This window comes from Lipotes vexillifer, unplaced genomic scaffold (assembly GCF_000442215.2).
Source record: "Lipotes vexillifer unplaced genomic scaffold, Lipotes_vexillifer_v1.1 scaffold1691, whole genome shotgun sequence".
Lineage (NCBI taxonomy): Eukaryota > Metazoa > Chordata > Mammalia > Artiodactyla > Lipotidae > Lipotes > Lipotes vexillifer.
Window position 1 is genome coordinate 731,818 of NW_006789046.1, and position 22,387 is coordinate 754,204.

Consider the following 22,387-nt stretch of genomic DNA (forward strand, 5'->3'; position numbering starts at 1 on the left):
GTTTTTTTTTTTTTTTTTTTTACATCTTTATTGGAGTATAATTGCTTTACAATGGTGTGTTAGTTTCTGCTTTATAACAAAGTGAATCAGTTATACATATACATGTTCCCATATCGCTTCCCTCTTGCGTCTCCCTCCTTCCCACCCTCCCTATCCCACCCCTCCAGGTGGTCACAAAGCACCGAGCTGATCTCCCATTCTCAGGGTTTTTTCCATGTCCATGTACCAACTTTCTTAGTCTTTACCAAACATTTTTATTTAAATTGACTTTAAATCCATTCAGTTTTGCTTTTGGTTTGTGTTAATATCCATGAAATCAGTTAATATCCATGAAATCACAGGTTTGGTGCACTGGTCAGTATTTTCTAATACACACCAAAATATTAAACCATTAAAAACTGTTCACCACATACCATTTCAGATCATTTCATGTGGATGGGGAAGTACTTTATTAGGTATGATGTGCCTTTTAAGTATCAACATTCAGGGAGGCAGCAGCAGAAGAGCAGTGTGCTGACACTGTGCGTTTCTCTTCCCTGTGCTTTAGGTGCCGACATGGGCCTCTGGGGAAGTGCGTGCACTGCGTTCCTCTAGAGGTGAGAGTCCGAGTAGAGTGAGTTCCCAGAGCTGTCTTGACACTTCTCCTAAGTCCCTGGGCTGGGTCAGAGTGGTTCAAGGAAGTTACCTATTTATTGCCCTGGGCCTCGTATTCCCACTAGTGCAGGCTGCACTGAGAGGATGAGCCGGACGAGCTGGACGAGCCTTTATTTATGGGAGTGACCTTCTGGGTGGATTATGAACGGCTGGGACATGGGTATTGCTGTGATAAAGGGGCAGCATTTACACTTGACTCCCTGGACAGTCCTTTTAAAACCTGACACAAAGCTGGGCCTGGCGGTTTTCATGCTCATCATTGTTTTGATTTACTCTACCCTGAATCTCACGTCTCCACTACTGATTTGTCGTGGTGAGGTTGAGAGTTACCACAATAATGCCGACTGGTGACTGGTTAACACTGAGTTTACGGCAGGAAGGCCAACCTGATTTTCTTCATGAGGCTCCTCTTGCTTCATCGTGTGGCTTTTTTTTTGCAAAATTTACCTGATATTTATTTGACTTAGAGCATTTTGTGTTTAATAGAGATTCATTTCAATCTTGAAAAGATAACTGGTACACAGAGAAGAACTTGGTTCTGACTTAGAACGATAGTGAGGACCCATCACCAGTTCTCCCTCACTGCCTGCCCACCCGCCTCGGGGTTTGGCGGGTGGAGGCTGTGACCGCGACCGCGACCCCAGCGGCGAATGCATGACTGTGTTGACTGTGTGTTTTGGCAGCCTTTCGACGAGGACTACCTAAATCACCTGGAGCCTCCCGTGAAGCACATGTCCTTCCACGCCTACATCCGGAAGCTGACCGGAGGGGCTGACAAGTAAGCGGCCTGAGGGCAGGGGGCGGCACCCATTGGCTTTGGGGTACAGAGTTCATTTTTTGTCTCTGGCGCGTGTTGCTTAAAGCCCCTGGGCATATGAGTGAGAAAAGTAAAGATCAAAGTCTGGGCATGAAGTGTTTGTATTCGTGAATCTTGTCCTGATTCTAAAAGAGAAACAAGTGGGGGGAGACTGGTGCCTGCTGTAATCCACAGTGCCCAGTGCATGGGCAGAGGCCAGGCTGTGGAGGCCCAGGGGCACCCCGCTGACCTTCCTTCGGGTATGCGGTACCCTGGCAACTTAGTTGTTTCTGAACCTGGATGAGACAAGGCGTGATGGTGGCCAGTCCTGTGTCTGTGGAGTCTGCCCTTTTCCCGGAAGCTGCCTCTTTATCAACTCAATTTCACAGCTGGAGCGGGGCTGAGGCAGTGGCGCTGTCCATGGCTTGGCCTCTGGTGCCTCAGCATTGCTGTCTGCAGGCTCGGCCAGGCGGGCAGCGTGGGTGGGGTTGGGCAGTGGGGGCAGCTGTCCCTTGGCTCTTAGAGAGCATGCTGTGACAGTGGCAAGCTGAGAGCAGTTTGATTTCTTTTAAACTACGTCAGGTACTTGCCTGTGCAACCCCCTTCTGTTGATATGCTCACCTCACCAGAAAGTAATGGAATTCTTCCTGTGATTTTATGATTCCTATCCATGCAGGGAGAGGAGACGGTGGCTAAACCCGAGTCAGCAACATTTTGTAAAGAATGTCATGTTGGCCCGCTCGTAGTTTTTCTCTGGCAACCCGCTAACATCCTAAAATGACTTTTAAAAAAAGTTAGACCAGGAAAAAAGAAGATCCCACCAGAAGCCCATTTTTGCCCATTTGTGGGGTAAGCTCTGGAGCTGTCTTGACCAGAGCATGAGTGTGCTGGGACCTGTCTGCCTTTTGTCTGTCTAGGTCAAGGGCTCACTTGTTGCTGTTGTTAACATGCAGCCTAGGTGGCAATCATTGCTTCCCAGGTGCCATCGTTCCAGCATGCCACTGGCTTGTGAGGACAGGACTGATCACTGGACCATTTGTGAATGGGAAAGTGGCAGAAGGTGAAGTCACTTGTGCAGGCTCACCCCAAGTCCACAGTAGGGCCCAGGACATCCTCACTGACCAAAAGCAGAATGAAGATATCTTTGTTATGTATCCTAATGAGGTTTTTTCTATGAATAAGAATTTTATACAGAAGTCTAAGTACTAGACTCATAAAGTAAATGTTTCTGATAAATTGATGGAACTTAAAAAGAATTTCATTTTCTGTCAGTGGCATAGGTTAGATCGAGATATTTAGCAGTACTATTGAAAATCTTATGTGGTAAATATATACAATGGAATATTACTCAGCCATAGAAAGGAACCGAATGGGGTCATTTGTAGAGATGTGGATGGACCTTAGAGTGTCATACAGAGTGAAGTAAGCCAGAAAGAGAAGAACAAATATCATATATTAACGCATATATGTGGAATCTAGAAAAATGGTACAGATGAACCTATTTGCAGGGCAGGAATAGAGACGTAGACATAGAGAACAGACATGTGGACACGGGGGGACGGGGAGTGTGGGACAAATTGGGAGATTAGTTTTGACATAAATACACTACCACGTGTAAAATAGATAGCTGGTGGGAACCTGCCGTATAGCACAGGGAGCTCAGCTCAGTTCTCTGTGACGACCTAGATGGGTGGAATGGGGGTGTGGGAGGGAGGTCCAAGAGGGAGGGTATATAGGTATACATATACATATATCTGTAGTATATATGTGTATACATATATACGTATATATACATATGTACATTCACTTTATTGTACAGCAGAAACTAACACAACATTGTACAGCAAATACAATTTAAAAAAAAAGAAAAAGGAAAAACACATCTTCATAGATGTTAGTGGTAGTGAAAATTAAAACCGTTTTTATCGGAAAATAGTTCTGTATTCTTGTACAGTCTAGTGTGCAGGACAGAAGCTACAACTCCATTAGAATAAGTTTTAGCACATTTTCCCTGCTGTGGATACCACGTGCTTAGCTCCTGAGAACTCCCTTCAGGAAGTGTAAGATACCTGACATTTTATTTCCAGCCTCCTCCTACACTTTTGACCATTGTAATGTTTAATTAATTAAGTTTCCTTTTCTTTTTCAGGGGGAAATTTGTTGCCCTGGAGAATATCAGTTGCAAGATTAAATCAGGGTGTGAGGGACACCTTCCATGGCCTAATGGCATCTGTACTAAGTGCCAGCCAAGTGCCATCACGCTGAATAGACAGGTGAGATGTTCGCTGTATCCATCTAGACGCAGAAAGCAATAGATTTGTGTTCATGGCTGAGGAGTGAAAATGTCTGGAAAAGCCCCTCCTTGGAAAGGAGCTGCTGGTAGCAGTATGAGTTACATGGGGCAGTCTCGGGTATTTTGGCGCTGATTAATTGACCCTTTTATGGAAATCATACACTGAGGACATTATTTGTAAGATCTCTAGCTCTTTCAAGCATAGAGGGGAGCCTTCAGTTTTCTGTTTTGTTGGCTTGTGTGGAGGCAAATTTTCTTGGTGACTGTTTAAAATGCTCAGTGGTTGTGACTTTACCTTTCAAGAAACTGTGGCTCTGGAAGTTGGTAGTTGAACAGAACTGCCCTGGGACCAGCTCAGGGCATCTGTCCAGGCCAGGTTAAGAAGGGAGCTGGGCTCAGGAAGGAGCGAAAAAAGAATCAGGGAAAACTGTGTGCAGTTATTCTGGCTTTTCCCACTCTTATTGTCCAGCCCTCCAAAAATAGCCCTCCTCATCTTTCCCCTGCCACTGCCAGCCCATGTTTAGCTCCTTAGACTTCCACCCCTCCTTAACTGTTTGAGAACCTTTCTTCCCTTTCTTTCTCTCCTTCTCTCCATCCATCCCTCCCTCCCTCCCATTCTCTTCTTTCCTTCCTTCCTTCCTTTCTGTTTATTTTGGCTGCATTGGGTCTTCGTTGCTGTGCATGGGCTTTCTCTAGTTGCGGCGAGTGGGGGCTACTCTTCGTTGCCGTATGTGGGCTTCTCATTGCGGTTGCTTCTCTTGTTGCAGAGCATGGGCTCTAGGCATGCAGGCTTCAGTAGTTGTGGTCCTTGGGCTCTAGGGTGCGTGGGCTCAGTAGCTGTGGCGCACGGGCTTAGTTGCTCCATGGCATGTGGGATCTTCCTGGACCAGAGATTGAACCCCTGTCCCCTGCATTGGCAGGTGGATTCTTAACCACTACACCATCAGGGAACTCCCCTCCATTTTTTAAAATTTTGTTTTTATTTTTCTTGGCCGCGCTGCACGGCATGCAGGATCTCAGTTCCCCAACTAGGGATCGAACCCTCGCTCTCTGCAGTGGAAACGCAGTCTTAACCGCTGGACCGCCAGGGAATTCCCCTTCTCTCTTTCTTTCTGTCTTAATTTCTTTTTGAAAACTTTTTTTGACCTAGAGATTGTGAAAACCTGCATTTTAGGCAAAATCCCAGTAAGATTAATTTGAATTAATTTAATGAGAGTCCCACCCCTACCCCTCCCACCCACTAGAATCTGAAGTGGTCTTAAGGGCATAGCACATTCTTTTTTTTTTTTTTTTTTTTTTTTTGAGTTTTGCTAGAGGTTTAACTTTATTACTCTTCTCAAAGAACCAACTTTTGGCTGTGTTAACTCTATGATTTACCTGTTTTCAGTATCACTGATTTTTGCTCTTACTTTTAATATTTCTTTCTTCTACTTACTTTGAATTTATTTATTTATTTAATTTTGGCTGCGTCGGGTCTTCATTGCTGTGCGCAGGCTTTCTCTCGTTGCAGAGACTGGGGGCTACTCTTCATTGTGGTGCGCAGGCTTCTCATTGTGGTGGCTTCTCTTGTTGTGGAGCATGGGCTCTAGGCACGTAGGCTTCAGTAGTTGTGGTGCACAGGCTTAAGTTGGTCCACGGCCTGTGGGATCTTCCCCGACCAGGGCTCGAAGCCACGTCCCCTGCATTGGCAGGCGGATTCTTAACCATTGTGCCATCAGGGAAGCCCCCGAGAGTACATTCTTAAAGTGTGTGTGTGTGTATGTGTGTTTTAAAAAGCTAGGTAAAAGATACTTGTGAACAGTTTGTGATAAAATAGTAAATTATTTATTTTTGATGTAGTGTTTTAATTTAGCCCATTGTTGTTAACTCTACAGAAATACAGACATGTGGACAACATCATGTTTGAGAATCATACAGTTGCTGACCGCTTCCTTGACTTCTGGAGGAAGACAGGGAACCAGCACTTCGGGTACTTGTATGGACGGTACACGGAGCACAAAGACATTCCTCTTGGTATCAGGGCTGAAGTGGCTGCGATTTATGAACCTCCTCAGGTAGATGTGAACAGGATTTGCAGTCTACGGGTCTCTGTATTGCTTTGTTTTGAAGGCTCTATGGGAGCCCTTTTCAGGTTGCATGCTGCTTCTCTTACTGTATCATTTGGCCAGTCTATCTCTCTCTCTATACACACACACACAGTATTTATTTTCTGAATTATTGGAGAGTAAGATCATGGCCCCTAAATATTTCAGTGTATATTTCCAAAGAATAAGGACACGTTCTCATATAACAAGTACATTGAGCAACCTAAGTAAATTGAACTTCGATACAATATTTTAATCTAATCTGCCATCTTATTCAACTTTTGTCAGTTCCCCCAAAAGTGTCGTACAGTTGCCCTTTCTTCTGCTTCTGTATCTCCTCTGCCCATGCCTACAATCAGCTGTCCCAGGATTTATGGAATTAGAGTCACAAAATTACTCAAGTTCTTTATCTTATGCCACACATGTAACTTTCTTAATAACAATATCAAAATTACCACCAGTGTAGGACTGAAAACAGTTCAAGATTGTTTTGGTGGGAGGGGAGGACCCCTAGGGTATATCCCACTAGGGACCAGCAGTTGGTTACTGTGTTTTAAAGTCACTTGGAAGATCTTCCCTGTATGATTACATCACCAACGAGTTACACATTTATGTTCATTTGCTTTATTTTCAGTATTTAGGGATTGGTTTTACGTATATATATTTTATTTTTTATTTATTTATTAAATAGATTTATTTATTTATTTATTTATGGCTGCGTTGGGTCTTCGTTGCTGCCCGCGGGCTTTCTCTAGTTGCGGCGAGTGGGGGCTGCTCTTCGTTGCAATGCGCGGGCTTCTTATTGCGGTGGCCTCTCGTTGCAGAGCACAGGCTCTAGGCGCGCGGGCTTTAGTAGTTGTGGTGCGTGGGCTCAGTAGTTGTGGCTCGTGTGCTCTAGAGCACAGGCTAAGGAGTTGTGGCACACGGGTTTAGTTGCTCCGTGGCATGTGTGATCTTCCTGCACCAGGGCTCAAACCCGTGTCCCCTGCATTGGCAGGTGGATTCTTAACCACTGTGCCACCAGGGAAGCCCGTATAAATTTTTTAATTTGTATAATTACGTAAAATGTTTATATGGTTGTATAGTATATATTATATAAAATATTTATTTTGTCTTATTGTATATAAGTTTACTACAGAAGTGAAGATTGGAACCGTATTGCATCCTGGTTTATGATGTGCTGAGGTAGTTGGGGGAGGGTCTTGTGCCTGCAGGTGACTGTGATGTAAAAACACAAAAGCATGGTGCACTGAGGCATGGCCAGAGGGGTGAATGGAACATAGTAAATGTTAGTGGCTGAATTAGGTGGTGGGATATCAGTGTTCACTGTAAATTCTATAACCTTTGATGTATGTCTGAAATTTTTTATTTAAAAAAATGTTGGAAAAGTAAAAAAAAATTGCACATTTGCAAAGTGAGATCTACAAACAACGTCTTCCCCTTCATCTAATTTCCTCCCTCTCCTACAGGTAGCCCCCACTTTAAGCAGTTTTTGGCTTAGATCTCTAAAGTTTGATTTTTTTAGTATAAGTAGATACACAGATATTTCACACTATCCCCTCCTTTGTCTCTGGGTGGGCACCACGCCATATACAAGTGTGTCACCTGTGCCATGTTCTGGAGTTCTCACCGTGACTGGTCTACTTTTTAAATAAACCAGGGTCTGAAACTGCAGGCCTTGTGGCCACTGGCTGGTGTGCAGGTGTGTGGCTCCTGCACAGATGCCGTTTCTTCCCTGGCTGTATTTATACAGATTGTGTGTCGTCTACTCCCTTGGATATTCTCATTATTTACTGAGAGCTACAGATGAAATGTTTGACCAAGCCTTTTGTGATGGTTCACTTCCAGGGAGACATGAGATGGCAGTAGATGCTCACCCAGAGACCCTGCTTGTCTGACTCTTTGGGCACCAAGTGTGCTCTGTCAGCGGGAGCTGCTTTTGGAAGCACAAGACGTTCCAATTCAGTTTTGAGGAGGGTCCTTTCGTGAAGCATTTCAACAGTTCTGTTAAGAGTATGATTGAACAAAAATCGGAACAGAAGCCTCTGTTGTCCAGACTACTAACAACATCATCAGAGCTCCCAAATTGGGGATCTTGGAGGTTGAAGCACTTGACCTCTAATAACCTCCAGCTCATTAGAAGTTGAAGCTCATGCTGCCACATGTCATGAAACAAAATCCTTAGGTTTGTTCTGAGTTTGTGCTTTGACCTGTGCTCTGGAGGTATTAATGATCTCCATATGGGTCATACCCAGCAACATAAAGTTCTTTTGTTGTTTTGCCAGGATTTGACTAATTTACAAGGATATACCCAATTAGTATAACTCAATTTGGAATTACCTTCACTTTCATATTCTGTAGCCGGGTCTTCTGCTCAGTATGATGCTTAGCTTTATGAGCTGCATTTCAGTGCAGATTAAAGATTTCAGCAAGCTTTGTCCACTGCAGGAAGTGGGATCCTGTGGCTGGTGTAGGTTGCATGTGAGCCAGCCCAAGCCCCCCGCCACTGCCCCAAGCTGAGGGCTCTGCCCACCAGTCAGCAGGTTACTGATTTCAGGTGCCCTATCCTTGGCTTAGGGTGTGTGTATCTGTTGTACTCTCTCACTCTGCCTTGCCTGTGAAGCTAAGCACTGTCCCTGCAGGAGCTGCATACGAATTTTCCAAGGCTGTTTTTTGGGAACGAACGTTACCTTACAGCTCTAATTTTACCTAATCTAGCCAAGCCTATTTGGAGTGAAAACTATTTATCCAAGGGAGTTTTGAAACTAACTTCTGTCCCCAGTGAAGGAACCTTAAGGTGTAGAGAGCCTTCCCTAGTCCTAAACAACCACGTTTCATGTGGAGCTGCTAACATGAACCAGCCTGAATACAGCCTCTTCATGTTCTCTAAATCTTGATTAAAAGCAAAGCACAGCCCTAGAAGGGAAGAGCCTGGAGGGCTTGGCCTGTGTTATCTGGTTGAGCTTTTCCTGCTGCTTTAACTCTCCTTTTTGGTAAGGGGGAGACCGGTGCTCCTTTGTGATACCTGAGCCAGAAATGGAACAGAGCTGCTGTGCTGCTTTTCTGAACCCCTCTTCTAAATGCATCTCTCTTTAATACCCCCACAGATTGGTACACAGAATAGCTTGGAGCTTCTTGAAGACCCAAAGGCTGAGGTGGTTGATGAAATTGCTGCCAAACTTGGCCTGAGGAAGGTACTGAAGTATTCTCTTGGCCTTGAGGGGGGGCGCCCCGGCTCTGTGTTGGGGACATCTAGGTGGGTGGTATGCTGGTCTGGGACTGAACTCCCAACTGCACAAGGTCAGGTGCAGGCCTGGCACGTTTTGAAACCTCGCCTGTGTTTATTGGGCGCCCAAAAAAGGATCCCAGTGCAGGGACTGTAATATTTAAATCCGCCAGACATACTTCTGAAGGATTGCCTCAAAGTGGGGGAGGAAAGAAGCAGCAGGAGCAAGACCCCTACTTCCTGCTGGAGGCGACCTTGATGCCAGGCTCTTAAGGCACGTCCTCCTAGGTGTGAGCTCTCCCTTCACGTGTCTGTTTGCGCTTATCGTTTTCTGTCCCCCACACTTGGAGTTTCTCGTGGTCCCTCTTCAATCCTCATTGAACCTCCTGTTTATAATTGAGGCATCTGAGCCTGTAAGCCGCCTTAGTTTTCCTGGGCAGTTAGAAGACAGAGAAGAATTTTCTTTTTGAGTCTGATGATCTAGTTTGTCTCACATCTTTGGTTAAGTTCCTGGGAACTATAAAGATGGCGTTTTATAGATAATGTTGAACTGTGAATTTGAACACATCTTAGGAATTCACTCTTAATAGCTATGTAAGTTTTATCCTTTATTTCCTAATCAATTTAGACAATGAGAAATAAACTCCCTACAGATAAACAGGGAAGACTGGAAATGTGCCTTATAACCCAGGAATGCTGCAGAACAAAGTCACTGTATCGTTTTAAGAACAAAAAAGTCCTGTTGTTTCTAACAAGGAGTCAGCATCATGATTTAGGGGCATATTTTGGTTTAAATTCTGGAATTTTCTCTTGTTCAAAAGAGAAATCAGTGTAATTTTTTTTGCCTATGTTTGTTATAAATGTTTGGTCATGATAGTCATAATTAGAAGAACTTGAAGTTACTTAAATGCCTTTCTCCAAACACTGGTTCCTTAGCCTTAATTTATCTCAGCTTGATTTTGGTTCTGCTTTATTTACTGCTGAGTTACATTTATCCTTTAAGTCTCATTTTCTACATTGCCATCCTCCTCGGGGGTTTTGTTCATTTGGGCATTTTTAAAGAAAATGAAAGTCTCCAGATTTGCCTGGTCGTGTCTGCAGGAGATGGAATTGAAGAGTTTCATGTCAGGGTTGTGCTAGAGAGGGTCACAAGCACCAGATCACTTCTCTGAAGGACAGAAGTGGGTGTGTGCCTGGATTCCAGCCCTGCTCTTAGACCTCCCAGCCAGGTTTTGGTTCAGGAATGGTAATCAGGTGTGAGGTTCGTGGGCACAGGAAGGCCAGGGATCACAGAGCACATACAGGCACTGTTGCTGTAGCAGGACGTGTCAGGGAGGCCGACCCTGCCCCAAGCCCTGGGACTGGTGTTTCAGATCCCTGTACCCTCAGATGCTTCCCTTAGCCCCACACCGGAGCTCAGAGGAGCAGCTGTGCGAAGTCTCTATTCCATCATTCTTTTTTATTTTACATGCATACTCTGGGGAGTATGTTTTCCTGTCTTACGGAGAAAGCCCTAGTATCTGAAGTGGCATTGTCTTTATTTGCTTGCTCGTTTTCTGTCTTCCTCTCTGGAGTGTAAATTCCCTTTTCACTGACGTTCTGTTAATTTTATGTACCCGGGGGTCCCCTGCACCTAGCATAGTGCAGGGCACAGAGGTGGTGCTGAGAAGACTTTTTCTAACGAATAAATGAGATGTGCTCGTTTGCCCTCATCTCCACCCGGCAGCACCAGGGGGAGGACGACCAGTGTCAGCCGAGTAGAGTTTGAGAGCCCTGGTGTGGACAGTGGCTTAGCTGAGGAGCTGACTCACCTAGAAAGAAAGAACTGGCTTCCAGGAGTCTCTTCTCTTGGCAGAAGCTAGAAGACATTCGTCACCTGTTTCAGGGAGAGACTCAGAAGGTATTCTTCTCTTTTATGCAGGTTGGCTGGATATTTACAGACCTTGTCTCGGAAGATACCCGAAAGGGTACAGTTCGATATAGTCGAAATAAGGTGAGATGGGGCAGGGATGCTCGCTCGGCCAGAGCTTGTTATGGACCAGCTCTGGGCTGCACTCTCCGGTGTCTCTGCACAGCTCACCCTGGCTTTTAGACCATGTTATTTTCAACACAGTGTTCTTGATAAATTAAGGCTGGGTCTGTTCATTCTGTCTCGGAGATCAGAGAGACTTCACCTTTATAAACCACTGCTTTTTGGAGGTCAGCCCATGAGGTGGATTGCCTGTGCTTGTGGCGTTACTGGTTACACGTGTTTTTCTGTGAGGAGTTGGTAACAGTCAGGAATTATAGGTACTTGCTTCACCGTAGTTTGTGATGTGTCATAGTTTAGTTCTTAATATTTTCTAAAGAAGAAGCATATTTTGGCATGATGCTATAAAACTTGGTATGCTGGTTCTCTTTTCTTAGGACACCTATTTCCTGAGTTCAGAAGAATGTATCACTGCAGGAGACTTTCAAAATAAGCATCCCAACATATGTCGACTCTCTCCAGATGGACATTTTGGATCCAAGTTTGTTACTGCAGTGGCTACAGGTATAAATGGGGGCATTTATATTGTAAATATTACTACCTTGTTAATATGTTTTGTTCCTTTTTCAGTAGCTTTGCATTCTTAACTTAGTTACAATAGATTTTCTTTCTTTCCTTCTTTTTTTTTTTTTTTTCTTGGCTGCATCGTGCAGCATGTGGGATCTTAGTTCCCTGACTGGGGATCGAACCCGTGCCTCCTGCAGTGGAAGTGTGGAGTCTTAACCACGGGACCACCAGGGAAGTCCCTACAATAGATTTTCTTAATGGGCCTGTGAGACATAAGATTCTTCTTTTTTGGTTTGCGGCAAAAATCTTGAACTACCCAGCATCACACAAAACTACTGGAATTGCGGCCTCAGTGTAGCCCTCCTCTAGTCCATTCTCTTGGCCTCAGTCCAAGTTCACTTGGTTCTGGATCTGAGTTCTGGGCTATCTTTGCCCCTTTCCAGTAACCAAGGATGACTCTGTCTAGCTGTGCAGGAGAAGAGGGATTTACTGTTTCTGTTACTTTTTTATTTATGAGTGGGAGTGTCATTTTAAGAAACCATTTCCATAAAGCTTTTTTTTGGGAGTGATGAGTGTTTGTGTGTGAGATGTTGTGCACATCATACTACATGTTATGTACATCATGAATATACAATAATAAAAGACTGTGGCCTGTAAAAAAGTGCCACCAAATCTTTTATAACATACTTGAGATGCTGTCCTAGAGAAAAGCCAGGCATAAGACCATATGATTTAAAAGAAGTAGGAATTTGAAACTTGGAGAACCAACTAATAAAAACAATCTCTTTGGTCGGTTTTTTAAAGTAAACACTAACCTCTATCCTGTGAAGACTTGGGTTCTACCATCACAGAGATGATAGTCCAGTTTGTTCATGGTAACCATGCTTCCTCTAGTTCAAAATACCAGTTTACAAACAGCCCAAACATGTAAGTAACTAGATCCCTTATTAACCCCAGCTGAGCCTGTTACCACTGCCATGGGAAGGAAAACATCTGTCATACTGTCTGAATTTTTAAGATCCATTTGATTTGAGATCCATTTAGAGTGACCAGCACCTTCTTTTTGAAATGAATATACTTTGGAGGCATGAGAGGCCATGGCTGCATTGTTCACATGTTAGCATAAATTAATGGGGTCAAATGCTTAAGGAAGTGGATGGGAGTTTGGACTGGGATTTCTGGAAGCAGTAATTCCGTAGCATAGAGTCCTTCCACGGGGGCAGATGGGGCAGGGGCCTGTTGTAAAGAGAGCGCTCAGGGTAGCAGGAGCCAAGGAGGAGAGCAGAGAAGAGACACGTTTTACATGATCAGAATTTCGCCAAGCCAGCGTTCTGTTTGATGAAGGGGAGGAAAGTATTCTCTTTCTACTCCCTGCATCACATAAACCCCTGCCCCCTTCATTTAGGCTGAGATTCTGGGTCCAGGCATTTAGGCTGGTGGTTCTCAAGCCTATCAGACTGGACACCCTCTCTTTAGAACATTTGTGACACCTCTTTACTATCCAGAAAGTAAAATTCATAGATAATATACCTGCCCACACACCTGATTCTAAAAAAGAAAGCAGAGTAGTAGGCTGACTGTAACATTAAGGAGAAATAATAGCGAAGGAGCATGCATGTAATAAGACAGTGCATTCTGTGTGCCAGTGCTTGGGGACTGGTGCCTGCTGAGGAGAGCACGGGAGGAGCCGGAGCTGCCAACCTTGTGGGGCGGGGCCCGCACAGGCATCAACGACGTGGTTCCCAGACACTCAGCAGCTCTCCACGGAGCTCTGAGCCAAGCAGGGCCCTTCCTCAGCTTATGTGGTATCATGCTTCTAGAGGATTCGCTGTGTGTTAAAGCTGGGCGTGTTTGTTTCTGTGGCTGTGTATAAAATACAATTGATTCTAGTCCTAGATCATCACAAACAGGGGTTTTGCCTACAGGAGTGTTAGGGGGACATTTCAAGGCCATGTGGGATGTGGAACAGTTCTTTATTGTGTGGGACTCCCTGGACACAGCAGGACGTCTGGTACCTTTGACTCTAGCCTGCTGAAACTGGCAGCCCCTGCCCCCCGCTGCCCCACTTCGTTGAGACAACCAAAAATCATCTCCACAGATTTCCAGAACTGCTCCTTGTGAGAACTGCTGTTATAGGCTTCCGTGGGCTCCCATGGTAACCTAACCCCTTTAATTACTGTTTCTATGGGGAATTATTCAGTGGGCCCAAAGAACTGGTACATGTTTCATATTATAAATAGTTTCCAACTTGGGGGCTGCCTGTACTTTCAGTTATTGACTCATACCTCTTGTTGGGAATTTGGAAATTATAGATTGTCCTTGGAATTTTTGCCTCCAAAATTGGCACTTTACTAGGGTTTTCGAACTATAAGGCAGAAAATCACTTATAATAAGATCTGCAGTTAGAGTCCTTTCACATCTGTGCTGATTTGTCCCTCTTGGTAATGCTGTGAGATGCTCAGACTCATAATTCCTCTCCCTTTCCCAGGGGGCAGCTATGGAAGGTGGTTATCCAAAGTGTCAGAGATCTTCTGACTACAGACAGGTTATTCCCTTCCTCCGCATCAGTGGTTCTTGACGAGGGACGTGTTGGTACCTTGGGGAGCTGTCTGAAATGCCGTTGCCGACGTCCCATCCTTAAGACCCTGATGGGACAGGAAGGAGCAGTCCTGTGTGTTTATGGCCGTCTCCTGGGAGACTGGCCGTTGTGTCCCGGGGTTCATGGTGCTTCCATGGTCACGCTGCTGTCAGCTCCCCACAGCTGCTGCTGATGCTGCAGGCCCAGGTGCTGGCTGGGGTGTGGGGGCCTTACCATTTGGCCTTGTGTCTGCGGATCCCTTCTAAGAACTCCTCTAGCTTGAAACCTTTAGGGGAAAAGAGTGATGATTACATGTGGGGTTTGCTCGTGTGCACATGAAGGCGCTTGTGGAAGGAGAATCATCACAGAGCCCAAGTTTAAACTCCCTGCCACGATGCTGGTGTCTGTGTCTCGGTCACCTGGCACACTCGCACTCATTTCTCAGCTGTGCATGTTACTTTCTGGGCTGCGTCTCAGACTCAATAGCAGCTGTCCTTTATCACTGCCCCTTTCCATCACACAGTGGACTTCCTGATGGACTGATTTGGGAAGGGAATGAGAGTTAACTGGCCTGGCCTGCTTCATCTCTGGGACGGTACCAGGTTTCCAGCAAGGTTCAGAGAACCCCTCAGGACCCGGTTTCTTGCTTTTCCACATAGAATGGGGAGCTTGCGTTTCCTGTCGGTGACTCTGCCTTTAGAGACTATCCATATGGAGTGAGTTTGCTTTTTTTAAGAATCTTCTGTTTTATAAATACTGCTTTCCATTTTTCCCTGGTTCTCACAGGCCAGATCTATCTCAAAACCAGCACAGGTTTACAGTACACACACCAAGGGCGGCTCCTCCAGGTTCCTTCCCGACCTCCTCTGCTCCTTGTGAACTGCACACTTGTTGTGCTATGACGTTCATTCCCCGGATTGCACCAGAGGGTCACATGCCCTGTGTTGGCTGCCTTGACCTTAGTTAGCGGTCACTGTCCAGGCCTGGCCACCTCCCCCAAGTGTGTGAATTGAGGGCCAGAGAGAAGATGCTAGGCTTCTGTCCACCAGGCCTTTGGAGCCCAGCGTGGCGCAGCATTTAGAAGCCAGCTGCTGTTGGCCTGTGGTGTGCGAGTCGAGCAGACACAGGCCCCTGTTTGTCCCTTGGAGGCTGGCTCTGCCCTGTCCTTCACATTTTTGATTGCTTGGCCATCAGATCTGCTTTCTGGTAAATGTTTGAAAACATTCAATCATTCAGACAGATAAAATTTCTGTTCCCTGATCAGTAACTTATTCTGTTTTCGTCAAAGAAACTAAGATAGAGATATTGAAGGTTTTTAAAAATTCTCCAAAGCCTTAAAAATGATGGCTGTACATTTGTCAGAGTGTGACCCTGATTCTGCAGGGGAGGAAGACGGCTGCATGCTCGGTACTGCCTGACCTCCTGACCCGTTTGGGATGGGTTTTACCCTTGTCCCAAACTGTAAGCCCTACTGTGTGTTTCTTTGGAGCAGGGCCTGAGAGAGGTTAGAGTGGAAGGCGTGGAGGGCAGGGCTCGGTACAGGGAGAGCAACCTCCTAGGCATTGTGGTGGGGTCCACGCCTCCTTGATGTGCCAGCTGCACAGGTGTCTGAGGTCAGGGCTGTTCTCCATGCTATGCAGATACTGACACTGTTTGTGCTGGGCAAGGTTTCTGTCTTCTCCCATCCGCTCCCATTTGTCTCCCTGCATTCACTCAAGAACAGAATTTGCTGGAACACAGGGCTCTATCTGTTGTTTACATCTCTGTGATACTAAAAACCAGGAGCCCAAGTATGCTTTTGGGTGGGTGTTGGAGAAGGTTTAACAGTCTTGCTTCCCAATTCTGAGAGAACGTGTCGCTGGTGGGGCCTGTTTGAGGAGCTGCAGTGGCATCTGCACACCCTGTGTTCAAGGCCTTGTGCCCAAGGCTGTCGTAAAACTGCTGTCAAACATTTTTGATTCTTACCCAAGACACACTCATGAGAGTTGGTACTGCAGGTCCAAAGTAAAGGATGACACTTGTTTTGAATGTCCTCTGGAGGATTCTCGCTGAAGGTCTCTCTCTTGCAGGTGGCCCCGACAACCAGGTGCACTTTGAAGGGTACCAGGTGTCCAATCAGTGCATGGCGTTGGTCCGAGATGAGTGCCTGCTGCCCTGCAAGGACGCCCCTGAGCTTGGCTACGCCAAGGAGTCCAGCAGCGAGCAGTACGTGCCTGATGTGTTTTATAAGGTAAAAATGCAATGGTACCGAAAGAGAGAAGTGGATGGAGAGCAGCGTGGACGCTGACCTGTCCTGGACGTTACTAATTTTGGTGCATTCTGGCCATGGGAGCTGTTGGTCAGCCGTGGTCGTCTAGAGCCTAGCTTGTGGATAAGGGACTCTTTGGCATTTCCAGGGCCTTAGTTAGCTACTCAGGCAGGCTTCTGTGGTGTTAGGGCTTATAAGCAGAAGTGGGTGTGACATGCACTGGGTTTAGGGGTACATAATACAAGTGAAACCACTGCAACACAGACTGTTTCAGTTTCTGAAAAGGAGAAATGGTGCCTAACAGGGCCTCAGCAGGAGTGAAGGTTGGAGCTGCTTGGCAGAAGTTAGGCTCTCCTGAGGGGACCCAAGTTTAGGTTAACGGCTTAAACAAGCAGTTGTCCATTTCTAAACCTTTGTTTCCTGTGAAAGCTATAAAAACGAGTTTTTTGAAAACTGTGATCTGGTTTGAACAAGTCGGAGTTGGGTGCTTCCCTGGAAATTAGCAACACGGCTCCCATCCTCCTCATGGGAGTTGCTCTGGTCACAGGTAGGCACCCTGCCTGTTCCCCATCCTGGGCAGACTTTGGTTTCCATCTGGCACTGCTCTGTCTGGAGGACCCCTTTAATATTTCTTGTATTCCCGGCTGCTTTTGTGTGTCTGAGAAGTACGTTGTTCTCCATTTCTGAAGGATATTTTCACTGTGTAAGGAGTTCTAGGTTGACAGGTCTGCTCACAATCTCACTGCACTTAGGCCACAGAGATCTGCTGGCAGAAGGGGCCTGGAAATAAAATAGGCAAGCAATGAAAACCCAGAAAGAGTGGTGATCTAATTTCTTTAAAATGATTTGATATCTTTCAGCAATTTTTTTATATCAGTGTGTGCATGTCTAGTCATTGTTTTGTTGTTTTTATTGTTCTAGCAAGTCTGCATATTTATTTATTTAAATTTAGTTTAATTTTAAAAAATTCTTTCTTAAAAATATTATTTATTTAGCTGCGCCAGGTCTTAGTTGCTGCATGTGGGATCTTCGTTGCCGCATGTGGGATTTTCGTTGCCGCATGTGGGATCTTTTAGTTGCAGCATGTGAGATCTAGTTCCCTGACCAGGGATCAAACCCAGGCCCCCTTCATTGGGAGCACGTAGTCTTAGCCACTGGACCAGGGAAGTCCCTAAGTCTGCATTTTTAAACAGCTTTATTGAGATGCAATTCACATACCACACAGTTCACTCATTTAATGTGCCCGGCTCAGGGGCTCTTAGGATGTTTGCAGGGTTGTGTAGCCATCACCACAATCTAATTTTAGAACATTCTTGTCCCCCCAAAAGAAGGCCTACATCCTTTAACAGTTACGCCCCAATCCTCCCGACTCCTGGCAACCGCTGATCTGCTTTCTCTGAGGTTTCCCTGATGGAATCCTACAGTGTGTGGTCTTCTGTGACTGACTCTTCACCACTTACCGCAATGTCTCAAGGTCCCTCCGTGCCTGCAGCCTGCAGCACTTCATTCTTCTCATTGCCGAATAGCATTCAGCGGTATGGGCGCCGCTTCCTATCCGCGGGATGCACCACACACCCAGGAGAGCGCCTAGAAGCTGAGGGGCTCCGGGGCCTCGTCCTGGTGGTGATTTGGAGACCAGACTACCTGATTGTGACAAAGACTTCACCTCTTCAGGGACCAGAAGTGGGGCCAAGACCCCGTCTAGAGCTGGCTTGTCCATGCTGTGGGTGTCTGTGGTAGCGGGTGATGTGCAAAGGAAGGGCACAAGGGCCTGAGAGTCTTGTCCCTGCTCCTGGTCTCCTCCTCAGCTCTTTGGAATGAAGGTCCTCAATCTGCTTCTGAATCAGCACTGCTACGTGGTCCGAGGGCTGTGGGGGCGGGGACTGTCACTGAGCCAGGAAGGCCAGGCCAGTAGGTAGCGAGCAGTCTGTCTTTACTCTGCAGCAGGCAGGCCTCGCTGTTGTATCTGCTCCTTTCAGGTGGTGGCAGTGGAGGGACAAAGTGAGGCTGGCCTGTGACAACTTGCTTAGATGACCCCTCAGATTTGGGGACAGTAAGGAGCCCTAGGAAAGGGTCCTCCATATCATTCTTTTTTTTTTTTGCGGTACGCGGGCCTCTCACTGCTATGGCCTCTCCCGTTGCGGAGCACAGGCTCTGGATGCGCAGGCTCAGCAGCCATGGCTCACGGGCCCAGCCGCTCCGCGGCATGCGGGATCCTCCCGGACCGGGGCAAGAACCCGCGTCCCCTGCATCGGCAGGCAGACTGTCAACCACTGCGCCACCAGGGAAGCCCTCCATATCATTCTTGAAAGAAAATATTTCCAAAGAGCCTTGTTTAGGAACTCCCATTGTCTCTTCCCTCCTGTGATGTTTAATAGCAATTACCTGGCTCGATAACACAGATCTCACCCTTACACAAATCCTGTGTAGGCATCAGGTACTTTGAAGAATCATTAGTTTTAAACCATTATTAAACCTTCACACATCAAGTCACACCACGCTGGGAACCAATGTGAGGGTTCAGTGTTTCCCTCAAAAGTTTCTGTCTTATAAGATGCATTTGTATGGCACTGTTTTGTAATGCAGAATCTACGTTTTGACTCATTTTTAGACCCTCAGACCTGGTGGTCCTGCTGGCTGCCGTCATGAGCCTTTTGGCACAGCTCACTGGTCTGGGGGCCGTAATGGGGCCTGTTGTCCTTGTGGAGAGCCCCTCCCCTTTAGCCACAGAAGCTTGTGCAGCCCTGGTGCGCTCAGTGTGCATGAATACATTGCTCCAGGGTCATCAGGCTGCCATTTCTTTCTCTTTTCAGAGTTTTAAAAATTAAATATAGGGACTTCCCTGGTGGCACAGTGGTTAGGAATCCGCCTGCCAGTGCAGGGGACCAGGGTTTGAGCCCTGGTCCAGGAAGATCCCACATGCCACAGAGCAACTAAGCCCATGCGCCACAACTACTGAGCCTGCGCTCTAGAGCCTACGAGCCACAACTGCTGAGCCCGCGTGCCACAACTACTGAAGCCTGTGTGCCTAGAGTCCATGCTCCACAATAAGAGAAGCCACTGCAGTGAGAAGCCTGCGCACCACAACAAAGAGTAGCCGCTACTCGCCACAACTAGAGAAAGCCCGCACACAGCAACGAAGACCCAACACAGCCAAAAATAAATTAATTAAAAAAAATTAAATATTGAGTAGATATGAAAGATTATTTATAAAACATGTGTAAGGAATAAAAAAAGCAGAAATACTAATCCCGAGTCTCTACCCCAGAGTTAAGGACCAGAACGTTCCGTGGCCTCTGAAGCTGCTGGATCCTTCTCTCTGCTTCTGTCTCCTTTTCTCCCCACTCCAGAGGGAGCACTACCTTCGGGGGTGCACTATGACTTTCTTGTTTTTCTTCTAGTTTTACTTCCTTTGTGTGTTTTCCTAAAGCAGATGTTGTGAGTTTTATATGTTGCTGCACACTGTAGACCCAAAACTGTGTTCTTCTGTCCTTGGAGATGGGCCAGATTCACTTATCCCGGTGTGGCCTGAGACCTGCCTGCATGTGGCCATCATGTCACCTCGGCATGTGCCCACTGCGAGCAGAATGCTATGCGAACCACCACGCTCCGCAGCCTTGGGCCCAAGTCCCGCTCCCCACTCAAGACACCCGTGGGGCATTTCCTTGAGCTGTAACTGTGCCATCCTGATCATGAGTGAGGCCAGGCTCCTTTTTTTGTTTGTTGGCTCATCCTGTCTCCCATAACGTGCTTGTTGTGTCTGTTTCCTCTTCTTCCCTGGGTGGTTCAATCTTTTTCTCCCCGCCTCTAACCCTGTCAGTCAGGGGTGTGACACCTCTGCCTCTCCACTCCCATGGTGTCATTGAGGCAGAAAGTTTACGTTTCCATGTGGTCAGTTTTCTGAATCTTGTCTTTATGGTTGTCATTTTGAATCACAAAGAAAGTCTGTTATCTTGTCTTCTCTAAGGTTGATGTTTTTGGATTCTTCCTCTACCTGGGATTATTTCAAATGTGTGGTGTGAGATAGGGGGTGTCCTTCTTAGTTCTTTTTAGTCATATACTGTCTGAACACCATTTATTGGGAAAAACCCTTTTCTTTCTATGTTGATCTGTGGTGCCTTTCCATTATCAGTCGTCTCTATGATCGTGGCTGTGTCTCTGTCCTCCCTTCTGTCCACTGGCCGGTGTTCCTCAGCCAGCACCACCGTCACACTGTCCGAGTCACTGTAACTTTACTCTTCGTCCCTGACCCATCACAGCCCTTCCCTGCTTTTCTTCCTGAGCTCTGACTGTTCCTGACCCTCCACTCCTTCATGGAGACTTGCCTGCAGACTGATAAAAACAAATAGGTCACGCCCACCCCACTCCACCCCACCCCACTCCACTCACCCGCAATGTGTGTGATGCTGCCCTTTGTTTCTTGTTCTTTGACCTCTCTCAGAAAGTTAGGATTTTTCTCCTTGAATGTCTTGTCCATTGTTTGTTAGATTGTTCCTAGGTACTTTATAGTTTCTACATATTATAAAAACTACCATTTGGCAGTTCAGCTGTTATTTGTTCCTCTAATTTGTATGTGTGTTCTGGGTTCTCTACACAGATGAGTGTATTATCCAGGAGTGACAGTTCTTTTTCTCCCTTCCCTTCATTTTCACTCCTCATGCTGGCTAGGGCTTCTGGAACAATGTCCAGTGATCAGCACTTTTGTCTGGTTTTTAATTGTAAAGGATGTGCTTTTGGAATTTCATCATTAACTATGAGTTTGCTGTGGGTTTTTTTGTTTTTGTTTTTTTGGTAGTACCCTTTATCAGGTTGGAAATTTGCTTTTTATTTCCATGCCTTGTAAGTTTCTTGCCCTTAAGAAGAGAGCTCCCTTTTGTCGTGGAACACACATTATTTCCTTAATCATGCTGCTGTTTTCTTAGATTGCTCACTTGCCTGTTAGTGAGAGCAGGCTAGAAGGGCTTCCCAGGATTGTTTATAGCCCTGTAGGATTTGAGACACTCATTTCTCATACGTTTCAGGAATATATCAGTTTGAGCAAAGAGACCTATGAAAGCGAACATTTAAGTAATCCTTTTAGTCCTCCTGTGGGCTTTGGGGTTGGATTTAAAATATACCTTGTAAACAGGACACATACCCATATTTGTCTAAGGCTGTTCATCATGGTGTTATCTGTGGTAACAAAAACTTAAAGCAATCTAAAAGTCTAATAACAGGGGCATTAAATTACAATATATCTATATGGTGGGATATTCTGTGATCACTAAAGGTGTGTGTTTGAAAATTACTTGAAAATATGGGATAAAACTCATGATGTAAAATTACAAATGTATCTGTATACAGTAAAATCCCAATTAACTTTTTGTTTTTTAAAGGCACACTTGTAGATGTTGATGCCTGTATGTATACACGTTTGTATGTGCGTTCACACAGGAGATGGGGGTGGAAAGCTTGAGGGTCCACCCTTGTCTACAGCTCTGATCTGTCTGTCCTAGGAAGTCCCGTGCAGCCAGTGAAAGAACGGCCGGGGAGCATTTCCTGTAAAGGTGGGGAGAGGTGCACACAGAGGAGGGTTTTGGAGCGAGGATCTAGGCAGCCGGCGAGGGGATGCTTGGGGATGGGCAGCAGAACAGTGAGGTGCATGGTTCCATGTGCATTAGGAGTGCAAGCCTTCTAAATATTAACTAAGAACATTTTATTAATGTGAAATCAAATGTATACTTTTTATGGGAAATCCTGCATTACAGGTTAATAAGAAAATAGACACCCCAACACACGCCTTCACCTGTCCTTCCAGCACCCTGCGTGCATGCATGGACACGTGTACATTGACAAGGCCTTGCCTCTGGAACCGCAGCCTCTGCACTCAGTCCAGCTGTGGATAGGGTGCGGTGTCCCTCACCAGACCCCGGGGCTACAGTGATGAGCAAGTCACAATCATCCTCTCTTCCCAGGTGGTCTGTTGGTGGCTG

At 46.1% G+C, this 22,387-nt stretch overlaps 1 protein-coding gene across 1 annotated transcript in view; it reads left to right on the top strand.

The window, feature by feature from the left end:
• Window positions 1–22,387, top strand: part of NPLOC4 (NPL4 homolog, ubiquitin recognition factor) — a 54,740-nt gene that overhangs the window by 17,674 nt on the left and 14,679 nt on the right. Inside the window, exons 5-12 of the mRNA XM_007462326.1 lie at window positions 548–596; window positions 1,338–1,432; window positions 3,600–3,723; window positions 5,618–5,797; window positions 8,935–9,021; window positions 10,975–11,046; window positions 11,460–11,586; window positions 16,237–16,397. Coding sequence (XP_007462388.1) covers window positions 548–596; window positions 1,338–1,432; window positions 3,600–3,723; window positions 5,618–5,797; window positions 8,935–9,021; window positions 10,975–11,046; window positions 11,460–11,586; window positions 16,237–16,397 — 895 coding nt within the window. The remainder of the gene's footprint in view (window positions 1–547; window positions 597–1,337; window positions 1,433–3,599; window positions 3,724–5,617; window positions 5,798–8,934; window positions 9,022–10,974; window positions 11,047–11,459; window positions 11,587–16,236; window positions 16,398–22,387) is intronic.